At 42.1% G+C, this 25,651-nt stretch overlaps 1 protein-coding gene and 1 long non-coding RNA gene across 2 annotated transcripts; both read left to right on the forward strand.

The window, feature by feature from the left end:
* Positions 1–1,276: 1,276 nt before the first annotated feature.
* On the forward strand, positions 1,277–11,010 carry LOC107278547 (wall-associated receptor kinase 2). The gene is given in 3 exon segments (XM_066309799.1): positions 1,277–2,150; positions 2,267–2,431; positions 9,827–11,010. Coding segments are annotated over 3 exon segments (2,223 nt in total).
* A 9,151-nt stretch (positions 11,011–20,161) lies between these two features.
* LOC107280697 (uncharacterized) lies at positions 20,162–24,942 on the forward strand. The gene is made up of 2 exons (XR_010740972.1): positions 20,162–23,660; positions 24,568–24,942. It is a non-coding gene; the product is annotated as an uncharacterized lncRNA (long non-coding RNA).
* Positions 24,943–25,651: the final 709 nt, after the last annotated feature.

Genomic DNA, 25,651 nt, shown 5'->3' on the forward strand with positions numbered 1-25,651 from the left:
GATGATATGATTGCACGATACGACTAGGTCCTCTCGGAAAACTTTATATATAATCCACGGTACTTGTACAGTTTAAGAGAGCTAATTATTAAATCCCACCTCTCCAATTCAAAGGGAGAAAAAAAAGGTGCATCCAGCAGTTGGTTAGGAGGAACACAATCGAAAGCCATGCATAATTTCCAGAGATTGTTGCCATCCTTACTTTGGATTTGTGCTGTAGATCAGTTGGCGGTGCTGCTCGCTGTTGGAGCTTCGTCGCACTGGTGGAGAAAGGGGCTTTACTCCCGGTTCGTAACCCCCTATAGTCCTGGATTTCAAACCGGGACTAAAGATATTGTTCTTTAGTCCCGGGTGAAAAAACCGGGAGTAAAAATCCATCTTTAGTCCCGATTCAAAGATAGAGCTAGCCTAGCTAGATCCGGTTGCTCTATTATTATTTTCTTTTCTTCATTGTGTTTTTAATATATTGATTTCACTCCATCCCCATTCCAAAATCCTAAATAAATTATCTCCAAATCCTCAAATCCCCAAATCGGCCATATTCAAATAGATCACAAAATCTTAAAACAAAATTACATCACAACTTCTACAAAATTCATCACAAATACATCACATATTCACGGACATCACACACAAATCAAATACACAGATCCGAATCACAAATTCTTAAAAAGAAATAACACAGGCTGCCGGCCGCCGCGCCGCCCGCCGGTGCGCCGCCCGCCGCGAGGCCGCCGCCCGAGCCTCCGCCCCGCCGTGCAAGGCCGCCCGGGCCCGCCCGAGCCTCCGCCCGCCGGCCGCCCGATCTAGGATGATGGGGAGGGAAGGAGAGGACTTAGAGGAGAGAAGTTAGAGAGGAGGAAGAGGAAGGGAGGATGGGGGAGGGAAGGAGAGGAGTTAGAGGAGAGGAGGAGGAAGAGGAAGAGTGGGATGAAGAGATAAGGTGAAGAGGTGAAGAGATAAGGCTGCCATCTCCTCCTCCTCCTCGATCTCGCAGATGGCAGATGCCTCGTACTCTCCGCCACGATCTTTTGTTCCGGTTGGTATTACCAACCGGGACTAAAAATAGATCTTACCAACCGGGACTAAAGATAGTAGGCATCTTTTTTCCCGGTTGGTAACATTAGAAATAGATCTTTAGTCGCGGTTGGCAACACCAATCGGGACTAAAGATTAAAAAGCAGCTCTAAACTTTTGAACCGGGACTAAAGATAATCTTTAATCCCGGTTTTTATTGCAACCGGGACTATTGTGGATTTTGACCGACCGAGCAAAGATGATTTCTCCACTAGTGCCGCCACCTCCTCGTAGCAGCTGCTCTACGGCATGTGGCGACGTGAAGATCTCGTATCCTTTCGGGTTCGAGGCCGGCTGCTCGTGGCCTGGCTTCGAGCTCATCTGCCGTGACACCATCAAGGGCAAGAAGCCCTTCCTGCCACCGGTCACGGAGAGCGTTGGATACTTGGAGCTGGAGAGCATCTCTCTGCTCGATGGTAAGGCACGGGTGTGGAACAACATCAGCTCCTATACTGCTACAACAGCGCCACTAAAGGGATGACAAATGAGTCCAGCGACACGGTCTACCTCCCCGGCCGAGGCATACAGGCTCTCCGACACCGAGAATAAGTTCATAATCGTTGGGTGCTACACGGTGGCGTACATCACAGTTGGAGACAGGGAGGACATGCGGTACGCCAGCGCGTGCTCGGCGTTTTGCGGGCCGAAAGGCAATAACTTGACGAGCCTAATGGATGGCGCCTGCTCCGGCACAGGCTGCTGCGAGGCCACCATCACCGAGGGACACACCTCCTACAATACGATGTTTGATCCGGACTACAACACGACGCAGATCTACAATGTTAGCAGCTGCAGCTATGCGGTGCTGATGGAGTCATCAAGATTTAGCTTTCGGAGGAGCTACGTGATGAATTCATCGCAGTTCATCGATACCAACGGCGGGCGGGTGCCAATGGTCGTTGACTGGGCTGTGCAGAACGCGAGCAATTGCGTGGAAGCGCAGAAAGATCATGACTCCTACGCGTGCATCAGCAGCAACAGCGTGTGCGTCAACTCGTCCAGCGGACCCGGCTACATCTGCAACTGTACTCATGGATACCAAGGAAACCCTTACCTATTACACGGCTGCCAAGGTGAATATGTTAAATTTCTATAGTTTTCATCCTTAATTACTTATTATAGTCATGGAATATTTCTCGATATTTAATTATTCTTTTATTTTCTAAATAAATTTAATATTCCACTGTAGATATTGATGAATGTGAAGAACATGAGAATTACCATTGCTACGGAACCTGCAAAAATATACTAGGAAGTTTCGAATGTTCATGTCCTGCGGGTACCCGAGGAAATGCCTCCATTGAAGGAGCATGCCAAAAGAACTTCTTAACACCCGGAGTACGAGTGGCATTTGGTACGCAATATAAATTCCAACTCTATGTTTCAGTAACTTGTACGATTATATAAACTTTCCTCGTATAATCTTGTAGCAACTCCATCTTTATTTTTAACTAGGAAGGTAACCCGCGCATTCGCACGGGCATATGTCATATGCTAAGTTCGAGTATTAAACGGAGAACATCTGCTACGATTTCTCCATAAATTGTTTTCATCGGCATTAATTGCTTTTATAAATTTCTAACCTATTAATTTTATATTGTATCATATTTAAGTAATATATATAAGCAATTATTTATAATCTTCTTTATCATTTGAAATTAAGGAAGACTTATTTTTTTTAGAAAACATGTCAACGAAAGTAAAAGTAAGGTGTATTTTTAATTGCATATCTATTGTCATAGTTCATTAAAGAAATAATTAGGCGGAACATGAAGCTCCAATAAATATATGGGTTTGTATAGCCTAATATGATTGATGTAGTTTGAGTGGTGATCCATAAAGGAACATTTCATGTAGGGTGGGTGACAGGCTCCTTGCAGCCTAATATGAATATGATAACAACGAAATATAATTGCATAGTAAAAATTTGGAAATATCATGTACCATGAATACATGCTTTTTATATATATATAAGATAGATCTAACGATTATAACTAATAGATTACCGATTTAAAAGGCATATGAGTATTGCAAAGTTATTGCAAAGTGAGTGCACCTCAATCGTTACGTTTCCTGTGTGGTACTTGCCCACTCGGGTTCAAGTCCTAGATTTGATACGGGTGTTGGCATTTACGGCTAATTATTTTTTTAATGGTAAGTGATGTACCCATCGATGGCGAGGTGACATACCCATCGATAGCGAGACGTCGTGGTAACTTCGTCAATCAAAAAATGTACTGGCTCAGTCTTTTGGAGGTACTAAAGGGGTAGGGTGCATGCGCGCTGTGTTTCTAAACAAAATTCAATATTATTGATTGTTTCTGTTTTAGTTTTATAGCTAAAAAATAAGGAGGGGACGGCAAAATCTATTTGATTTTTTCTTAAAAATGTATGGATTAGTGAACAACAGCTAGTCGATAGAATATTTGTAATGATTTTTTTAATAATATTGTTAACTTGTTCTTTAATTTTAAATTTTATAGTAAATAACCTAATTTATCTCCTACTTAGGCTACATTCGATCTCATTAGTTGAGATTATGTAGGGCACTCAAAACGATGTAGGCCATTAATGAACGATTAATTGATTATTAAATATTATAGACATGAAAAGAGTTTTTTTTTTAAAAAAAAAGTTTATTAGTTTGGAGAACATGCTCAAGACAAATAAGGGATAGCCAATTTTATAAGCACTTTACAACTCAACCTTAAATTTGTTATTTATGTACTCAGAAAAAGTACAAATCAAAAGCGTAGATTGAGTCATTAACGGCTAAAATCCTAACCGTGTTTAGCGAGAAAAACATTCGACATATTTTTATACAATACATTTTTTGTTTTGTGTTTCTGACAATATGTCTTAAGTAATATTTAATTACTCATTATTTCATCCTAAACTATCAATTTAGGCCCATTGATACAAATAAATTCTATCTATACTCAACAATAATATTCTGAAATGATACGTTTATTTGATATTTTATATTATATTATACATCTATTTTTGGCTGTGTATGTTTTGTCAAGTAATATATTTTTCTTATACTATCATCTTCACTAAATATATAACGTTGGTCATCAATATATAAAAAACAATAAAAAAATACATATGAACTATAATAGAAAATCCAGTTTAAAGAGTATTGTTTTCTTTCGGTAGTTTCACTAAATATTTAACGTTGGTCGTCGTAAAAAAATACAGAGGTAGTGAAAATCCAAGTTTAAAAAGCGATGTTTTTTTTTCAATTTCCAGTAGTATGTATGTCACGCCCAGAAATTTAGTCCAAATTTCCAGACTATTTTGTGTAGTAAATCCCTGTCCAGGACCAGCCAGGGTACACAAAACGACAAGTAATAAACAATACCAAATGTAAATAAAGCGTAAAATACTTACAGGAGAGGCACTTAGTCCTCACACCGAGACAAAAGCAGCGGCAGCGGAAAAGACGATCCTAGCGGGGCTTCAGCTCCACTCCACAGGCAAAACTCAACTGGGGTCTGAGCCTTGGTCCTCTAACTTCGTCTTCAGCTCAGAAGCACTACACTTCTGAAAAGGGGGAATAATAGCAAGACTGAGTACAACCACCGTACTCAGCAAGCCACACCAACGATGCAGATGTGCAAGGGGATACAAGGACGGTTTGTGGCTATTTGCATAAAGACAGTTGTAAAACATTTTATTGAGCAAAACAGTAAAACTGTTGAGTAATTAAAGTAACATTAAATCTCCACTGATCAACGCTACACCACGTTGAACAGGCCCAACCAACCCACCTGAACCACAGTGCATTGAGTCGATTTATTAAAGTGGGACTAATCACGGTGAATCTGGTCGACCGCCCATAACCGCGGGCACGGCTATTCGAATAGTTTTACTCTGATCAGAGGTGTACAACTGTACCCACAAGACACAGCCCCACGACACGTTTCCGTGCGCCGACATGCCACCACGACATATCGGAAAGAGGCCGTGACAGGACCCTTCGCATAACCCCCTCTAATCAAGCACACCACACCTCAGGTTTCACCCCCAATCCTCGCAAGGCAGCGGGCAGTCCCCTCTCGTGCCTAGGTGAATCCGGAAGCGACAGAGGCCGTCGCAGGGCCCGCCCCGCTCCATCACGCCCACCCTTGCCTGGATGCGTCGACTAGAGGAAAGCTACACTACAAGCCCAGCCGTTGCCCACGCTGGCTTGTGGTAAGTACGATAAGTTCTTCCAGGGCATCCCGCGAACCGGTCCTTAACTGCCATGGGTGCGACCAGCAAAACCATGCACCCACAGCCCACCATTTAGTCACACTTTAGTTGGATAATTACGACCATGAAGCATGGCCAGATGTCTCGAGCACGCAGCTCATTCTGTTACTAAAAGGTCTAATACTATAATTATCCCATCAACTGAGCTAGTGGTAATTAAGCATGGCTAAGCATATAGTTCTAGCTAGGTCACATAAGTAACATGAGCTAGTCGATTTATTACCCAAGGTTGACAAAGGACAGATATCAAGTAAACATGGCACAAGCGAGCAGATAGGTAATACCCGGATCCCATGTAATTAGCAAAACATGCATATTTATTTGTAAACGGTAAAACATTTGTAAAGTAGGCTCAATATGCTCAAGGGGAATGTGTGACTTGCCTTGCTTCTTCACTTGGATCTTCTGAACTCTTATCCTTGCGAACGCGATCTTCCGAAACGACGGGAACTACACGCTGGCACGCAAAACGAGGAAAAACTCTAATAAAAACCAAGAAAACAGTACATAAAAAGTAAACAAACATGTAGAGCTCAATTTTAGATGAATTTTGCAAGTTGAATGGCCCAATTTGGAGTTCGAATGAATTAGATATGAATTTTAGAAGTTTTGAGCCATTTAAATTAATTTCTAGAATTAAACTCGATTTATTGCGCAATTATTATTTAATTTTTCAAAGGAAAAAGGCTGCCGCTGACGTCATCAAGTGAGGCCGGCGCCGACAGGCGGGCCCCACACGTCAGCGGGTCAAGGGAATCGGTCCACCGTGGACCGGGACCACGGGGTGGTCCACCGCCGGTCCACGGGAACCGACGGCCCAGATCAGCCCGAGCTGATCGGGCGGCCACGAGGCAGGGCGCCCAGAGCACGGGCACGGCTCAGTGCCGGCCCGGCCGAGCGATGGCGCGCGGCAGCGCGGCCATCGGCGACGACGGCCGGCGACGGCGCGGGGAGGAGAGGAGGGATGCTCACCAAGGGCGGCGACGGCGAGACTGCAACGGGGAAGCCGGCGGCGGGCTCCTCGGGGAGGCAACGGTGGTCCGGTGGCGTACCACGGCGCGAGGCGGCGGACGGTGACCGGGACGACCGGGGCGCGGAGAGGGCGATTTCAGTGGTTCCCGGAGGCGAGGAAGCGGTGGCCGGGGTGTGGCTCGGAGTTGCCGATCCGAGGGAGGAAACGGCGCAGTCCGGCGTCGACCGGGGAGGCGGGGCGACACAGATGGAGACGGCAAACACGGCGGCGATCTCGGGTTGGTGGTGAAGTTGGTGCTCGGGCAGCGAGGCGCGACAACCGAGCGGCGGCCGAGCTTGACTTTGAGGCGGCGAAGGTACTGGCAGTGGTGGCGCATTGGGGCGACGGCTAGGGCGGCGGTGGCGCGCGGCTGGAGGCGGTGAAAGGGGCGGCGGCCTCGGGTGTACAGTGGGAGTGGTGTTCGAGGGGTGGAGAGGGGGAAATAAGAGGCGGCCGGACTTCCCCTTGCGGTGGCGAAGCTGGCGGTGGCGGCGGCTCGGCGCGGCGACGGCTGTGGCGGCGGGAAACGGCGACCGGAGTTCGCCGGAGAGCGGCGGTGCGTGGGCTCGGCGCGGGGAGAGCGAGGGAGGGCGCGGCGGCTTGGGAAAAATGGGGGAAAAGGATGAGGGAAGGCCGGGGATTGTTTTTATAGGGGAGGGGAGGCCGGATCGAGCCCGGGAGAGGCGGAGTCGGGGCGGCAACCGCCGGTGGCGTGGGCGGCATCGTGGGGTGTGGGTGGCGGTTTTGGAGGGGAGAGGTGGGGGAAAACGGCGCGGACGTGGGCGGCGAGGTCCCACGGACGAGCGCGCGCGCGCGGGGTGGAGGAGGTGGGCGGAAACGGCGGCGTCGTGGGGTGGCTCGGGCGGCCATGGCGGCAGTTGTGGCCGGCGTGAGGAAGGGGGATGGGCCTGACAAGTGGGTCCCGCGGTCCCACTTGTCGGCCTAAGGGAGAGAGATGGGAGAGGGAGGCAAAATAGACTTGCGAAAGGGAGCGAGCTGGGCCGAGGAGGGGAAAGGAGGGATTGGGCCGAAAGGGGCCCAAAGAGAGGAAGGATTTTAATTTGTTTTCTTTTTTTTTTATTTAATTGATTCAATGAACTTTGTGCCATTAAAATTATTTCTTGAGCTCCGAAAATTCACGGGAAATTTCAGAGAGTATTTTAGGGCACAAAGAATATTGCAAAATATTCCCGGCCAATGATTTTTAAGGGAAAATTTTAATTCTTCCATTATTTCACTTGATTAAATTGCTTTAAATTTTATTTAATTTCTAGAAAATGTATTATTAAATGATTTTTAATCCCGAACGAAAATCGGGGCGTTACAATGTACGTATAACGTCTGTTTTTTGCTGTATATCATTTCTTCTTTTCTCGGTCGTGGTTGTTAATTCGTACATACATATGCCTTCTCAGCTTTTTCTGGTCAATATTTTTTATGAAAAGTTTTACTGGTAAATTAGGAGGGATAGATTACTATTTATATATAATATATTTATAACAAATCTAATCTAATGGTTTAAACTAATGGGTCCACTAACTTAAATGAAAATCGGGGGCTAGATTTTTTTCTTTTTTCCTCAGAATTTCTAAGTTTTTTCTATTTTATTAGAGCTCCATATGACAACTTAAGAGCGTTTTTAGAGCACCATGTGGTAGTATGAGAGCGTTTGTAGGAAGTTTAATAGACTTTAAATTAGTATATATATAATAGACAGGTTAGTCATAAATAATTTCAAGATATATATAAGCATATTTGCACGATTTAGATATATAGTTGCTAAATTTTTTAACATGAAATTTTGCTTTTCTAATCAATAAAGCATGAAAATAGATAAAGAATATAACGAAGGATGATGGTACTGTAGATAATGGCACGTACGTACCTACATTACATATAGGCCTGAGCGGGGCCGGTTTAGGAGATTGATTTTTTAAAGATAAATCTAATGGTTGTAATAATGGGTCCACCAAATTTAATTAAAATCAATAGCTGGATGTTTAGGAATTTCTCTAATTTATTATAGTGCCACATGGCTGCTTCAGAGCGTTTGTAGGATGCCACGTGGCGGTTTAGGAGCATTTGTAGAAAGTTTAATGGACTTTTAGTATATAATAATAATAATAATAATAATAATAATAATAATAGTCCATCTATTATACTTATAATACTTATTTATTATACTTGATTGATTTATACTTGATTGATTTCTATATCTCGAACTATTGTTGACGAAATAAAGAACATGTTAGGAGTGTATATATGGAGCCATGCATAATGGCACGGAAGAGGTGTGCAACTTGATGGCGTATTTGCTTTTTTAGATTGTTCTAATTTAATGGTTTAAAATTATGGGTCTAACGGATTAAGGGAAAATCGATGGTTAGGTGTTTTGTTTTTATATAAAATGGCTTTTATATGTAAATAATTTATTATAGCGTCAATTGGTGGAATGTATATATGTACGTAAAGATAATAACCTGTTGTTCACTGAGGTACATATACACGTATGTTTCACATTATATATAGCTAATCTTGCCAGAGGGTCGTAACTAATCTTGGCTGCCATTTAAAATTTGTTTTGACGGAACTAATTTTGAGATAAATATGGCAAGGCCCAAGATCGTTTTGTCAGACCCATGTCCGACGTCCCCACTTGCGTATTCTAAATAAGGTAACATCGCGTGGGTCCTTGTCTTCTCATGTTGCACCACGCCGCAGCTTAGGAGCGTTTGTAGGATATCCACGTGGCGCGTTGAGAGTGTTTATAGGAAGTTTAAATGAACTTTTAGTATATAATAGATAATAGATAGATAGATTTCTCCATAAGTAATTACATTGTAGGTAGGGAACGACCCGAACTTATGACTCATTTATGGTTTGTTTCTCTTACAAATGATACCATAAATTAAATAACACATCGATGTCTGCAAATATCTATCTACAGAACATCTTAGGGCTTGTTTTGATGGCATTTAATCTTTGGTGCACTATTTAAATTCTTAATTCTGGATACAAATTATCCCCACCATAATCCCCATGACCCAAACATACAAGTTAATAGGTTAGGTTGAGGGGTATTGAAGGGGGTTGGGGATGATGAGAGAAGGGGATTCACCCAATCCACCCCCATGTTGCCAAACAATGTTTTAAGCCTTTTTCAGTTAATCTCTCTGTCAAGTAGATTGAAGTGGATTTAGAGAAAATTAAGGTGTGGACTTGTTCAATTAATCTCCTTGAAAAAAGGATTGGATGAAATTGAGGGGCCCTCAAAATCCCATCCAATTCTCTTTGTGGGGGTGGGAGGTTGCTTAACTGAAAAAGACCGAAGGGAATGATTGTTTGAACACACTAAAACTTACGGTTTGCTTAATTGTGTGTCCTAGACTGTTAAGTACAACATGTACATTGATGCCAAAATATTGAAGTTCAAACATATGATTAAGCCTTTTCAGTAAAGAAAAAACTCCGTCCTTTCAGGGCTTGTTACCTGTGTATTTGTTGGTCTATTTGGTTTCCTTGGATGGGAGGTGATCCGGCACAGACAGAACACAAAAAAACAAGCTCTATTAAGACAGACAGATGAATTTTTTCAACAACATGGAGGTCAGCTACTGCTAGAAATGATGAAGGTAGAGGGCAATGTTGGGTTTACCCTCTATGAGAGAGGGCAGATCGAAACTGCAACAAATAACTTCAACAAGGCACACATTGTCGGGGAGGGAGGACAGGGAACAGTTTACAGGGCAGAGATAGATGGCACTATTGTTGCGATAAAAAGGTGCAAGGAGATTGATGAGAGCAGGAAGATGGACTTTGTACAGGAGCTGGTCATACTTTGTCGTGTCAACCACCCTAACATTGTCAAGCTACTTGGTTGTTGCCTACAATTTGAGGCACCCATGCTTGTCTATGAGTTTGTGCAAAATAGAACACTTCATGAGCTATTGGACTTCCAAAGGAACAGGAGTTGCCATGTCACTTTGGGAACCCGCCTGAGGATTGCCGCCGAGTCTGCCGATGCGCTTGCGCATCTCCATTCGTTACCACACCCGATACTCCATGGTGATGTGAAACCAGCGAACATACTACTCACCGAAGAATTGGTTGCAAAGGTGTCTGACTTTGGCTGCTCAACAATTGATGAGAAAACTCAGGTTGCGCCCAAGGGCACACCTGGATATCTTGACCCAGACTACCTGCTTGAGTATCAGCTCACAGCTAAGAATGATCTGTATAGCTTTGGAGTAATTCTGGTTGAACTTCTAACTGGTAAGAGGCCACTATCAAAAGAAAGGAAGACCTTGACCTCAATGTTTAAGGAGGCTATGACGGATGGCACACTCATTAAACTCCTTGATAGTGACATTGTTAATGAAGACAACCTGAGAGTGATCCATCAGGCTGCAGTGCTAGCGAGTCAGTGCTTGATTATTCCAGGTACGGCAAGGCCAGAGATGAGGTATGTGGCAGAGCAGCTTCAGCAACTTGCATTTGCAGATGAAGTGCAGCAAGATCCACAGCCACCGCTTGTGCTTGCGGGTCTTAGGTTTACGGCAGAGATGGCAAATACACGTACAACATCCTCATGGCAAACTGATAGCAAGACTACCGGGGTTTACAGCCTCGAGAAGAATGTTAGACTTTGCTCTAGGATCACCTAGGTTAGATCTAGTCGGGTGGTTCTATTTGGGATTGATGTTTGAACTATAGAGATTGAAAACGGGAGAGGGTTTAGATAGACCGACCGGTTGAGGAGTTCGTGGAGGAAGAGGCGCCGGACATCGTCGTTGTCGTCGCGGCTTGACGTGGATGCGATGCCGGTGAGGTCGACGGCGATGACGGCTGCGGCAGTACGTCGTAGACGTCCCGGCGATGAGGCGTGGCGCGGCGGTGGCGTTTCCCGTCACTGGCTGCGCCCCCTCTCGATCGGATTAGGGTTTTGTGGGGTGGAGTTGGCGGCGGCGGTGAACTTCGTACCTTGTGCCGTGCCGGCCTCCACCCCTCTTTTATATGGCGCAGTGTGACGGGGGCCCACCAGCCATTGGGCTGGGCGCCCCCGATCAGGGTGCGGTCAAGGCCCCCTTGAGCCGTTGGGCTCAAGGGGAGGGAGATCTATCTAACATTCTCCCCCTTGATCTCACTTTTTCTTTTAGCTTTTTCTATTCCATCACAGATTTGTAAATATAGCATGTTTCATCGTCACGGTCAATCGCCGATGGATTCGACAGCCACTATACACATCTCTATTCAGAAACAGATACTTTACTTTTGGGCCCTGTAGTCCAGGATTCATAAGGCTTCCCTTAAACCCATGCCGGCTACATGTTCCTTGAACACGTTGGGTGGTAGGCCTTTCGTGAGCGGATCCGCGAGCATCCTTTCTGTTTTAATGTGCTCGAGACTGATTGTTTGATCCCGGACTTTGTCCTTCACAACATAGTACTTTATGTCAATGTGTTTGGCAGCACCACTTGACTGATTGTTGTGAGCGTACATTACTGCGGGTTCGTTGTCGCAGTATAACTTTAGTGGTTTCTCAATACTGTCAACCACCTTTAAACCGGGTATGAACTTCTTTAGCCAGTTCACCTGCCCCGTTGCCTCATAGCATGCTATAAACTCGGCATACATAGTAGACCCTGCAGTGATAGTCTGTTTTGAGCTTTTCCATGAAATAGCTCCTCCTGCCAGGGTAAACACGTATCCCGATGTTGACTTTGTATTATCTTTTGCAAAGTCAGAATCTGAGTACCCCACTATCTGGAGTGATTCTGATCTTTTGTAAGACAGCATGAGGCCTTTTGTTCCTTGCAAATAACGCAAGACTTTCTTTACCAATTTCCAGTGCTCTAGGCCTGGATTACTCTGAAATCTGCCAAGTAACCCGGTAACAAATGCCAAGTCAGGTCGTGTGCACACTTGCGCATACTGTAGGCTTCCTACAGCTGACGCATATGGCTTTGTTTTCATTTCATTGAGCTCATACTGATTTCTGGGACATTGCGATGCCCCATACTTTTCGCCTTTCATTATAGGAGCAGGTGTAGCACTGCATCTGTACATGTTGAATTTCTTCAACACCTTTTCTATATATGTCTTTTGAGAAAGTCCCAATGCATACTTTGTTCTATCTCGGTGAATCTCTATGCCCAAAACATATGAAGCCTCACCGAGGTCTTTCATGTCAAAGTTTGAGGACAAGAATTTTTTTGTTTCCTGCAGTAGACTGACATCACTACTAGCCAGTAGAATGTCATCCACATACAGAATTAGGAAAATAAATCTCCCATTCTTAAACTTTGAATAAATACAGTTGTCCTCGACATTCTCTTGAAACCCAAATTTTTTTATTGTCCCATCAAACTTCAAGTACCACTGTCTCGAAGCTTGCTTTAATCCATAAATGGATCTCTTTAGACGACATCCCATATTTTCGTTTCCTTTCATGACAAAACCTTTCGGTTGCGCCATGTATACTTTTTCCTCCAAATCTCCATTTAGAAATGCCGTTTTTACATCCAACTGATGTAATTCCAAATCATAATGTGCCACTAGTGCCATTATAATCCTGAAGGAATCTTTACAAGAGACTGGAGAAAATGTCTCATTGTAATCAATCCCTTCTCGTTGTGTGAAGCCTTTTGCCACAAGTCGCGCTTTAAACTTTTCTATATTCCCTCTGGAGTCATATTTGGTTTTGTAGACCCATTTACAGCCTACTGTTTTGGCTCCTTTAGGAATTTCTTCTAAATCCCAAACATCGTTTAGTTTCATTGATTTCATTTCATCTTTCATGGCTTCCAACCATTCAGATGAGCGAGCGCTTCTCATGGCCTCTTCATATGAGGTGGGATCATCCTCCATATGCGACTCTTCTATATTTTAAACTTTATAGTCATCACGGATAGCCGATCTTCTGACTCTTTCAGACCTTCTAGGGGCCTGCACATTTGGCACATCCTGTACCTGAGGCTCTTGATGAGTCTCCTGTACTGGCACATTATCTATTTGAGGCTGTTGTAGCTCCTCCTCTGGTGTGGCAACCATTTCTGTTGAATCCTGTATAACAGGTTCCTCACTCTCATTCATTGTTGCCACAGGAGGGGTAACAACAGGTGTTGGTACCTCAATGACAGGCATTGCAGGCACAACATCAGCAGGTAGAGAGAAGAAAGGTTCCTGAGTCGACGGAGCGGGTACAGACACCCGCCTCTCCTCAAGATCAATTTCTCGAACTACCGAGCTCCCCCTAATCATTTCGTCTTCCAAGAAGACGGCGTGTCTCGTTTCTACAAACTTTGTATAACTGTTTGGACAGTAGAAACGATAGCCTTTTGATCTTTCAGGATAGCCAATAAAATGGCAGCTGACTGTTTTGGGGTCCAACTTCCCAATATTTGGGTTAAATACTTTGGCCTCTGTAGGACTCCCCCACACACGGAGGTGAGTTAGCGAGGGTACTCTTCCTATCCATAGCTCATACGGTGTTTTGGGCACCGATTTGCTTGGAACTCTGTTGAGAATATGAATGGCGGTTTTTAACGCCTCCATCCATAAACCGAGTGGTAGTGTGGAGTAGCTCATTATGCTGCGCACCATATCCATAAGGGTACGGTTGCGCCTTTCAGCTACCCCATTCTGTTGAGGTTCGCCCGGTGTTGAATACTGGGCTACTATTCCATTCTCTAGCAAGAACCTTGCAAAAGGTCCAGGGACTTGCCCATAAGGCGTATGTCGACCATAGTACTCCCCCCCACGGTTAGATCTTACTACTTTAATCTTTATATCATGCTGATTTTCAACTTCAGCTTTGAATATCTTAAATTTATCCAGTGCTTCTGATCGCTCTTTAATTGGATAAATATAACCATAGCGGGAGTAATCATCTGTGAATGTTATGAACGAGTCATAGCCATCCACACTTTTCACAGGAAATGGACCACAAATATCTGTATGAATGATCTCTAAAATTCCTGCGCTTCGTTTTGCACCCTTTTTGATGCTCTTTACAAATTTTCCTTTAATGCATTCTATGCATTGTTCTGAGAACCCCAATGGAGGAAGAATTTCATTCTTAACTAGTCTCTCAATTCTCCCCCTCGAAATATGGCCCAAACGACAGTGCCATAATTTCGATGAGACATCGGGAGTTCACTTTCTTTTCTTGTTTTCTTTTGTCAACGAGGACACAACATTCACATTCTCAGAAAGAGATAACAAATAAAGCTCGTCTCGCAACACAGCAAGACCAATACATGCATTATTATGCCATAGTTCACATTTGCCACTTCCAAAGCGGCAATCATATCCATCAAAATCCAACTTTGATACACTTATTAAGTTTCTTTGCAAAGAAGGAACATAAAAGACATCTCGAAGTAAAAGTATGAAGCCATTCGCGAGCTCTAGAGGAAGATCTCCAACAGCTTCAACTTTTTCTTCAACTCCATTGGCAACTCTAATGGTGCTTTCTCTTCTTTGCGTAGTCCTCGTCGAACGGAATGCCTTTAAACAATTACAAGCATGAATAGTTGCTCCAGAATCAATCCACCATGTGGATCTAGAGTAACCAACATAATGAGATTCATTTACAAATGTAATAATGTTCTCACCTTTCTTTGCCATGATCATTTTCAAAAAGTCAGGACAATCTCTCTTGTAGTGTCCTGTCTTCTTGCAGTGGAGACATTGATCTTTCTCAACAGCGAACTGTTGTTGCTGAGGCAGATGCTGAGACTGTTTACCTTTTGAGGTGGGAGACTTGTGGTTTTTTTTCTTATCTTTAACATAGTTTATTGAACCACCATTTGATTCGTTGATTCTCTCCTCCTCTTGCACACAATTAGCAATGAGCTTCTCAAAGTTCCATTTCTCTGGACTTATGTTGTAGTTGACAATAAAATTGTCAAACTGCTTTGGCAATGAGGCCATAACCAGATGGACCAGAAAGTCATCTGTTATGCCCAAATCCATTGGCTTCAACTTGGAAGCCATGTTGCTTATTCTAAGTATGTGGTCTCTAACACCACCTCCATGGTACCTTTCTGTCACAAGCTGCTTGATCAGCTGTGTAGCATAAGTCTTTGAAGAGCCAGTAAACTGACTCTTTATTCTTTCAAGGTACTCTGAGACAGCGTCACACTCTGGGATCGAGCCCAATATGGTAGGCTCAATCGTATTCTTTACCACAGCCAAACATTTCTTGTTGGCTAAGGACCATTTCTTTTGTTCAATGTCATACGACATGACGAGAGGAGCATTGTCCCTCTGTCTCTTTTGCCAGTCAGCATCTGACTCATTTTCACCTCTGATAAGTTCAGCAAGTTCTATAGGACATGGGGTAGTCAACACCCAGTCCACCTCTCCCAAGATAAAAGCAAGGTCGAGTTTTCTTTTCCATTCTGCGTAGTTATCTCCTTTTAGGGTCGGAATATCTTTAATGCAACCCATCAAGGAGTAGCCACCTGAAATAATCATGTGCGGTGAGAACAAAATTAACATTAAAATAGTATGCATTAAGCCTACATCACCGTTGGGCAGAATTAGACATAACACATAGCCATAACTATAACATTGCAATTATCAACGTTGGTCAGAAAATTACAACATCATAGCACATAATTAATGTTCCTAAAATTAAATTCTCCCGTTGGTTCGAAATTTAATTTTAGAAACACTAATTTTCATCAATTTCATCTATTTGCAGCGGAAAAACTATATAAAATTTATATGAACAGTAGCAAAACACTGTAATTTACTCTCTGCAAAATTCTCCCGTTGGTTCAAATTTAAACAGAGGTAAAACATGCAAAAATCTATTCAAAATTCTATTGAAATTTGCATGAAAAATCGACAAAATAAATTGGAAAAAATGCTACTGTTCTCTTTTCTTTGTTTTCGGCCCCGAGGGACCTCAAACAGACTTTTCCCGGTCGGCCCGCGGCCTTTTGGCACGGGCGGGCGCCCCCCTTCCCCAGGCCGCAACCTGGGCCTGGGCCAGGAAAGCAGCCCCCCGCGCGCGCCCTCTTGGGCCGATTTCGGCCCGGCCGGCGTCGACCGTCCGATCAGCTAGGGTTTCGATCGGACGGCCGGGCGCCGAGATCGGAGGATCAAAACCCCCCTCTCCCGGCCGGCCGCCGAAAACCCTAGCTTCTCTTCTCTTCTCTCTCTCACGCGACCGCGTGGACGGCGTCGCCATCGCCGGCGACCTTCGCGCCCGCCGCGCCATGGCCAGCGCCTTTTCTCTTCTCTTCTCCCCCCACCGTCTCTCGCCCTCCACCCGCGAAAAGTGAGAGAGAGAACGGCGACGACGGAGATGGCGGCGCCGCCGCGGGCCCCCTCGCCGGCGCGCGCGTGCAGGTGTGCGCGCGGCCGTCGAGTGGCTCCTAGGCGGCGCCTCTTTGCCCCTCCCTCCCTCCGTTGCCGGCGTCGACGGCGGCCGGCGACGAGGTAAGATTAGGGTTAGGGTTTTCGGTTCTTTTGATCCGTGCGGATCTTGTGCTTTTCTTTCTTTGGATTTCTTTCCCCGAAACGATCTAAACACTAGGGTTGCTCTGATACCATTGTTAGACTTTGCTCTAGGATCACCTAGGTTAGATCTAGTCGGGTGGTTCTATTTGGGATTGATGTTTGAACTATAGAGATTGAAAACGGGGGAGGGTTTAGATAGACCGACCGGTTGAGGAGTTCGTGGAGGAAGAGGCGCTGGACATCGTCGTTGTCGTCGCGGCTTGACGTGGATGCGACGCCGGTGAGGTCGACGGCGATGACGGCTGCGGCAGTGGTGGTCGTAGACGTCCCGGCGATGAGGCGTGGCGCGGCGGTGGCGTTTCCCGTCACTGGCTGCGCCCCCTCTCGATCGGATTAGGGTTTTGTGGGGTGGAGTTGGCGGCGGCGGTGAACTTCGTACCTTGTGCCGTGCCGGCCTCCACCCCTCTTTTATATGGCGCAGTGTGACGGGGGCCCACCAGCCATTGGGCTGGGCGCCCCCGATCAGGGCGCGGTCAAGGCCCCCTTGAGCCGTTGGGCTCAAGGGGAGGGAGATCTATCTAACAAAGAAAGCCATGCTAAGCACAGAACTGGCAAGATGATAGATATCTTGCTTATATATCTGCTTGATCCATCGACGTCATCTATGTAAGTGAGTGTTTGGCACCCAGTCCATGTGTTTTCTCTATTCGTATAATATTTAAATATCAAAGATTGTATATATTCTTTTCACACCGTACTGATCTACTTTATCTTCTACTTATGCTTCATTTGATCTAGCTGGATGGCTGTAACTGGATGGCTGAGCTTATTCAGGATACATGAAACGACACATATCATTAGTGCAAGATTAATTAAATATTGAATATAATAAAGCCAAAATAGATTTATTTAATTTTTAAACTTTTATATAAAATATATTTTAATTATACACAAGTTGCTTTTAAATATATACGATGTAGGTTATGGTTGTCAATTTAATTATAGTGCATAAAATGGTTCAGATGGATTTAGATATTATTATCAAAAGATATGTCTTTTGTAATAATTCCTATATCAATGGGTAGATAACTGGGAAAACAAGGAGTAACCAATCTGATAAGTACTCTAGAACTTATTGCTTATTTACTAAAATGTTTAATGTGTAGTATATAATATACTTTATGAATAAAAAAATATCCTAATATATAATCATATGCCACCACTTATCCATAAGTATATAAATACTATCCACTAATCGTCAAGTCATATTGCTTACGAGGTATTCATGCATAGTGCACCTAATAATTAGCTACCATCCAACGAGCACTTATGTCATGAAGCACCATATATAACGGACTATGCTAAGTGGAGAACTATCAACAAATGATAGGTAAAGTAAAGCATGCCACCAAGCCACAGCAAATAATAATCGACTACAAGTATATTGTCAGTATAAGCAATAGAATTTCTACACTTCTACAAGAACTCTTAATATATCACGTAATAGATCTCATAAACTAGAAAAAAAGTATAAGAAAAAATATAAAAAAGAAAATATCTGGTCATCAATTTACACTTCAACTGGTAGATCCATTATTTTCAACCATTATATTGGATATATTCCAGCTAAAAACCAACTAATCTCTCCCTACGTACGTACCTATACAAGAGATGTCGAAAAGGAAAAAAAAAGAAGAATGTATATATGATCTGCTCCGTCTGGTTGTTTTTTTGTTTCTTTCTTTGCAGCACTAAAGTTTTCCTCAAATTATGCATATATATAGTGAAACTCTTTACGATGTTATCGAAAAAGTCATGCCACTGTGGCATCGCTTCATGCCATCCCACAAAACTTTTTTAAAATATTTTTTTAACTAATGATCTAAAACGAAATCATAGACACTCATATAAATATGTGCACAACCATCCTACGAATATGCGCAGTACTATTCACAAAAAAAATACATACGTACAATAAAAAATGTCGCATGGAAACCTATTATATCCTTATATAAGTATGTCATTCTCATCTAAATAGTGTTGACAAAATTAGCACAAATAATTTTGACAATATGAATTATTCCTTCGAATATTACCCATGAATATACGTAGGTGACTTAGATGTATAGTAAAAGAAAAAAATCTAAACCCATATTAACCTGTATGTTTACGAAAGATGGTGATATGCGACTTTATGTATAGCCATGACAAAGTGAAATTTGTTTGAATATAATAGATATTATCAATTAGTATATCAAAGTTTATAATTTATTTCACATAATAAATATTTCTTATTTTATATTATAAGGTAATCTATGGTTCTTAAAATAAATACGGTAACATATGGTTTATTTTAGTATTCTTTCTATAAACAAAAAAATAAATTGCCCGCGCATCTGCGCGGGCTTCCTTTCTAGTTGATCAAATGGACAAATCAGAATCCAGTATGCATGAAGGCCAGAAAAATTTGTAGGAAAACACAAAAATGCATGAAGGCGGACAATATAAGACCAAACCATTGTACTCGATAAACCGGATTTCCTTTCGTATTCTGGGTAGCAAACGGCACAAGCTCTCGCCGTAGCAGATGACACAACTGGAAGAAATCGCATGCATGAGCTTTGTTGGATGGCCAATTTCCAAAGCTTCAGGACAAGATACAGCAGATCTTTCTTCCTCAAGAGTCCTCAGCAGGAGAGGCAACAATGTTATATCATTCTCACATGCTTCCTCAAGAACATAAGAGGAAATTATCTCTATTATGGGCATTGTTTTTTTCCCCCAAAGGAAGTAATTAGACAAGCTTCACTCTTCACACAAGTTTTGTGATGATTCACTACTCAATATTATCCACGATAATCTGAGTAGTGACAAGTTATTGTTGTCCGGGGATGACAGTTTGTGGATTGCTACAGAGCTTGCATGAGCTTTGTATTATCTCCATTTTGCAACAACAATATCAGTTTTTCTTTTAAATTTTGCTTGCATAGGGATCTCAATTTCAGGACAACATCTAGATGATATTTCGATCATTTACCTGAGATAATATTGCAACCTCATTTGATGAATTGATTAAACTATTTTTACCGTGATCTTAAGATTTTTCATAGCCTTGGTCAGATAAGATTCCTTCTTACAATGTAAGATGCTCTGCTACCTAGAACACATGTTGGATCAGAGTTATTTGTTGCGTTCTTTAGTTTTTCCAAAGAAAAAATCTTTGTGCTATCACTGGCATTTTCATCTTAAGATATTGGTGATTCTAGAAGAAGGCCCTTGGTATTTCTTAAAATATTTCTTCTTTGCTTTTGGATATACCTTCTATACTTGCAGAAAAGGAATACCCCCACACAAACGTAGAAGAAAAATTCCAAAGGCAACACCCAGACCAATTAATAGCATTACCTACAAATAGTGTTTCCCATATGTCTTCCCTTTTATTTTATTTTCTTAATTAGGTCTCTTCTAAACCGTTATTACAACACTACTTGAATGGCTGGTGCAAGATTAAACTTTTGAACGTTACCTTTTCCTTTCTTAAAGAGTGCACAAAAATTACCAATAGGATGAAAGCCAGAGTTCCAAAAGGGGAAAAAAATAAGAATCTATACAAAAGAATTTCCTGATAAATGATAATTAATCTTTTTCTGTAAAGTGGTGAGAATGGAAAATGAAGTCCAATTTGTATGTAGTTTTGAAAAAAGATCCAAATGTATTTAGTTTTAGCCTGACTTGTGAATCATTCATATTGCAAAATACTCAAATTACAAAATTAAATTCATTGGAAGAGAAAATCAAGTACAACACGCATTGTATGGTCTTGGACGCCACATATGTGCTAATGTGCATTATGTTGTTTTTGTATTTCATAGCTAATAGTATTCATAGAATATGTTAAACTAGAGGTGCAAACAACCTTGATCAGCTAAAAACATGGCTCATTCTAATCTGTTTAACCTTAGTAGTACGTGAAATTTAAGAGACGGTGGCTAACTGAATTGTTGTTGCATGTGCAATACTTTTCAATGGACTCATTTCTACTCTTTTTATAACCTTACTAGTACATGTGGCATCATGCAGGCAAAAGTGGGTGCTTACCGAGCACAAAGAGCCCATTTGCCACATGCTTTATTAGAATAGAATTGCAAGGCTAGAATGTATTTAGAACTCCATGAAAAAATAGGGATGTATCCCTGAAAGAAAGTACAGCGATATATAGAGTCAGGGGCGTAATAGCTCTTTCTGCCTCAGGCAATAGAGGCATTTGTCATCATCGTCGTTGCTCCCTCCCAATGTTGTTACATCAAAGAACAAGGCAACCAGATCTGGCCACCCCTGAACTCGTGGCGGCCATATTTGACTACCCCTGGGCTCATCGCAGCTAGATCTGACGACCTAACATCGACACTGGACCACACTAGGACAAAGATTTCTGCTAGGGCTGCAGTGGAGGAGGTGAGGGCGAAGCGATTTCCACAGCGGCCACAAAGAGGTGGGGGAGGAGGTCTCCACCGGCGCACACGGGACCCAAATGATGGTGGGGACATGGAGGCCGGCGAGTAAAGAATGAGTTGGGGAGAAGGGGTTGGAGACAACAGGAGACAGATACCACCACACTTAAAGAATATCACCCTTTGCCTGGCGCAGCTTGGCTCAGCTAGTGCTCTGCCTAGATTGATTTTCTGCATCGATTCCTCTAAAAAATTGCCACTAGTAGTTGTTTTGGTATGCCAGTTCAACTAAAAAGCCAGCACTAATGTGGGATCATCAGTGCTAGTTTTTCTCTTCTCATTGCACGTATGAGTCCTAGAAGTTAGGAAACCGCTATCAATGTTGGTTCTTGCTTAATCAGCATTAACAGGGCATCAAGAACAAGGAGTTCTATGGTAGTGGCATTGTGTTCTGCTCCAAAATCACACTCGGCAACCTTACTCGCAGATAATTACTTTATGAACTCTGCTAGTGTTACTTTGGATGCCATTACATATGTTTCCTCCATCTTGATTGTGCAGAGTCATTACCAAACCCCTATCCCCCCTCCTCTCCTCCATCCCCACAAGAAAATATATTGCACCCAAATTCAAATCCATAGCAGATTATTTTTATTTTGTATGTCAATATTTCGGTTTAAATGAGGGCCTATATAGAATATACAACTCGCATTGGAGTTTAAGTAGTAACCTCAAACAAGAATAAATGATGGATAGGTGGACATCAACATAGAATTTGCAAGCTGGCAAAAATATTTCCACACTTTACGTTTCACGGAATAAATTAAGAGATTACATTTTCATTGTTGTATTTGGAGGGACAAATGAGGCATTAGAAAATTGAGATGCTAAGAAACATGCCTGGATCAATTTTACCTCCTGTAGAATATTTAGTACGAGCCAAGTTTGGAGGTAATGCAAACACGCATCCCCCTGCACCCCTAAAAAAAATACTAATTAGTGTCAAATGTACCAAAGTAGAAATGATGATAGGTCAGAGCAGAGTGGTAGTGTAGTACATAGTACAATTGTACTACCCTATTTAATGATGGCAATAATACTAGTAAGCTATTCCCAAATCAAAGATCCTACGAAATCGCCCACTTGTGCAATTCCCAAATCAATCCCCTTCCCCAATATCCAATCTAGTCTAGCTTAGGGGTAGAGCCGCCGCAACCATCACTATGGCCTCCGATGGTGACACCGTAGCCAAGCTCGCGCAACTCTCCGGTGCCAACCTTGTGTGCCACCTCCAAACCACAAATCGCATGGCTGATTACAAGGTGGCCGCACATGTGCTTGGCGAGCGTGAGCGTCGGGCTGCCGAGACTGAGGCATGTCTACAAGCCAAGATTGATGTGCTTCAGATGAAGTGTGATCTTCTAGCCAAGGAGGGCGCATATAGTGAAGGTGGCAAGAAGACTAACATTGACTCCAACAAAAATGAGGTAAGTGGCACCAATCATTCAAGTTCTTCAAGCAAGAGGAAGAGGGTCGACATGGACAACATGACTATCCCACCAGTTTTGCGCAAGAATTCTCATTGCATCGACAACATCAAGAGCACCAAAAAAAAGAGGGAGGCCATGCCAGAGTTCAATTAAGCCAGCACCAACCATGTCAAATAATTTCAAGTGCATTCTACAATTGCAACTACCACTATCATCCACAGTTCCCGCATCCACAGATGTATCATTGTCAGATATACCGATTATAGCCACAGTACCCCCTCCAACAGCGATCTTGGTAGGTCCACCCTTACTTTTGGAATCAGATAATCAAGAGAGAAATTGGAACAAGAGATCAGTATTCTCTGAGTTGGGAAGTGTTGATCAAGAGTATGTAATTGAAGAGGAAACTGCTCCCTTGTTACCATCATCTATGCAGCAACCTCCTTCCATGGGGCTGATATCCACGGGTGGTTCTCCAATAGCTCCAGCACTAGTAGCAACTAGTTGTGCCTCTGTACCCGATATGAGCCCACACTTGGTTGAAGAATCAAATAAGGGAAATATAGAAATGCAGAACCAATTATCTCATTTGCACTTGAATAATTTGATGAACCAACTTTCTTTTGATGCTTGGATGGAAGAAAGTGGAGGCCCCTTTATGAGTGAGCAAGTACCCTTCTCTTTGGTGCTCCCATCCAGCAGTAAAAGTGCATCTCTGCTGTCAAAAATCGAAACCAGCTTGTGGGAGTCTGAGGAAAATATGGTTATCAGATTCATGGAAAATGTGGAGCTTTGCATGGGAGCTATTTGCGCTCTTTATCGCCAAAAGAAGCTAATGGTTGAATCGACATGTGAAGAACGAACTAAGTTTACTTCACTCAATGAAAGTCAGGCTTACAGGTATGTTAAATATTAGGTTTGAATGCTAGGAAGGGAAATTATTCATATTACTACATATTATATACATACTGTATTGTATAGTTTATTTACAAACTAGTTATATAAATATTTGAGTATGAATTTCAGCTACAATTTATTGGAATCTTGTAGTTTTTTAGTTTTTGTGTCTGAAGCTGAACTTTTTTTTTCACTGCAGCTCATGACTGCTATGTAGAATGGTTATTCTAAGAAACATTTATATGGCTGTCATATATATGATCTGTCATTAAAAAAATGCTTTATAGGAACCACTTATTAGAAAAATGCTTCATCAGGCTCTTCGAAGTTACTATTAACTGTTTATGTTGTGGAATGCATTATTAAATGCTTTATAGGAATTGTCAGTATGGTGTTTTTTATAGAGTTTCTATTTAGTTTAATTTATATGATACACTAATAGTATATCCTTCATTTTTAAGAAATTAAGGTAGACACTCCATGATTGGGGTGCATTTTGTTAGTTCTTATGTATAGAAAATGATGAATATATACCCTATGTTGCCTTTGTTATTATAATACAGGAGAAAGAAAGATATAAAACTAAAAGTCTTTCTTTCCTTGGACAAAATATAATGGAATTTACTATGTTGATTATGTGATGACCTTACAAGCATGCATGCTCAATGCCCTCACTAGGTTCTTTATGTGGTGTATTTTATAGGGTACTATTATTTAATTCTTGATTTTTGTACTCATTTTTCAATGTGATGTAATAGACAGGTTCATCTTAAATTGCATATTTGGTTAACTTTCCTAAAAAATTGAAAGGCAATGCTAACTAACATAGATTTAGGTGCATAACTATGTAACAATTTTGCTGATCATCTCAATTATTGAAAATATTCTCCTCTTTTGTTGTTGTGAATAGGGCAACACAATTGGCAGAATTTCTTTTGGATGGTGATATTAATGGGCCAATGAAGAAGAACAAAGAAGACCTAGTGAACCATGATGCTACAGGGCCCAAATTCATCCAGGAATATGCAATACAGTGCTCTAAGCAGTTGTTTGACATTTACAGGAATAAAGAGGATCTATACTTTTGTTGACTGAGGCAAGGTTATGTGTGTTGTTTTCTTTTGAGGTTGGCGAGCATCGTGTCATTAAAATTCAAACATTATGGAATTTCATATGCAGCAGTGCATATTTTATTGTCATGTATGAATAAGAGATCATGGAAACTTGGTTGAAGAAGTTAATTTTATAACAGTTTCATTGATGAATATTTTCAAGTTTACTTGTATATTGTTGTGCACTTTTTTTCTTCTACTTAGCACTCAATCTTGATTTTGTTATTAATTGTATCATATCTTCCCTGTGTAAAAGCAATATTGCACACCATGGCATTGTCACTAACATCTGAACAAATGGTACTTGATAATGCATTTTTTTACTATTTCATTTTTTTTATCTTTAGGCATGAGAAAAGAGAACATGTTTTTACTACACTAGTCAAACAGAGTAAAATCAATTTATATACAGTATTGGCATCTAATGTTTTATTATGCTAGACTCCTTCGCCTTGATGACCCATAGACGTGGGAGATGAGAAAATAATAAATTTTGTGATATGCCATGTGACCTCACTAATCAATCCTCTGTTGGCATTTATGCCAACCGATAAATAGAAGGGCCTGGACACTCCTCTGTCGTAAAATCCACAATAGAAGCTCATCATGTCTCACAAGTTGGAGATCAAGAGGAGAACAGTACAGTAGAGGCTTGTCAAATGAGAGTAATTTACAGGAAAGGGAGACATCAGGAACCCGATCTCTTCAGATTTTACAGGAGACATTACAAGGAGTGGTCACTGTGGTTTTCTAGGGAAATATGGCCTGGCACAACCATAGACCTGAGCATCGATTGGCATGCTACTTTTAATCATTCCTTCAAAGTTTAAAGATTAGCATGCTCTACACATCAAAAACTATGGACAAGCCTGCATTAACAGT

Source organism: Oryza sativa, chromosome 4 (genome assembly GCF_034140825.1).
Source record: "Oryza sativa Japonica Group chromosome 4, ASM3414082v1".
NCBI lineage: Eukaryota > Viridiplantae > Streptophyta > Magnoliopsida > Poales > Poaceae > Oryza > Oryza sativa.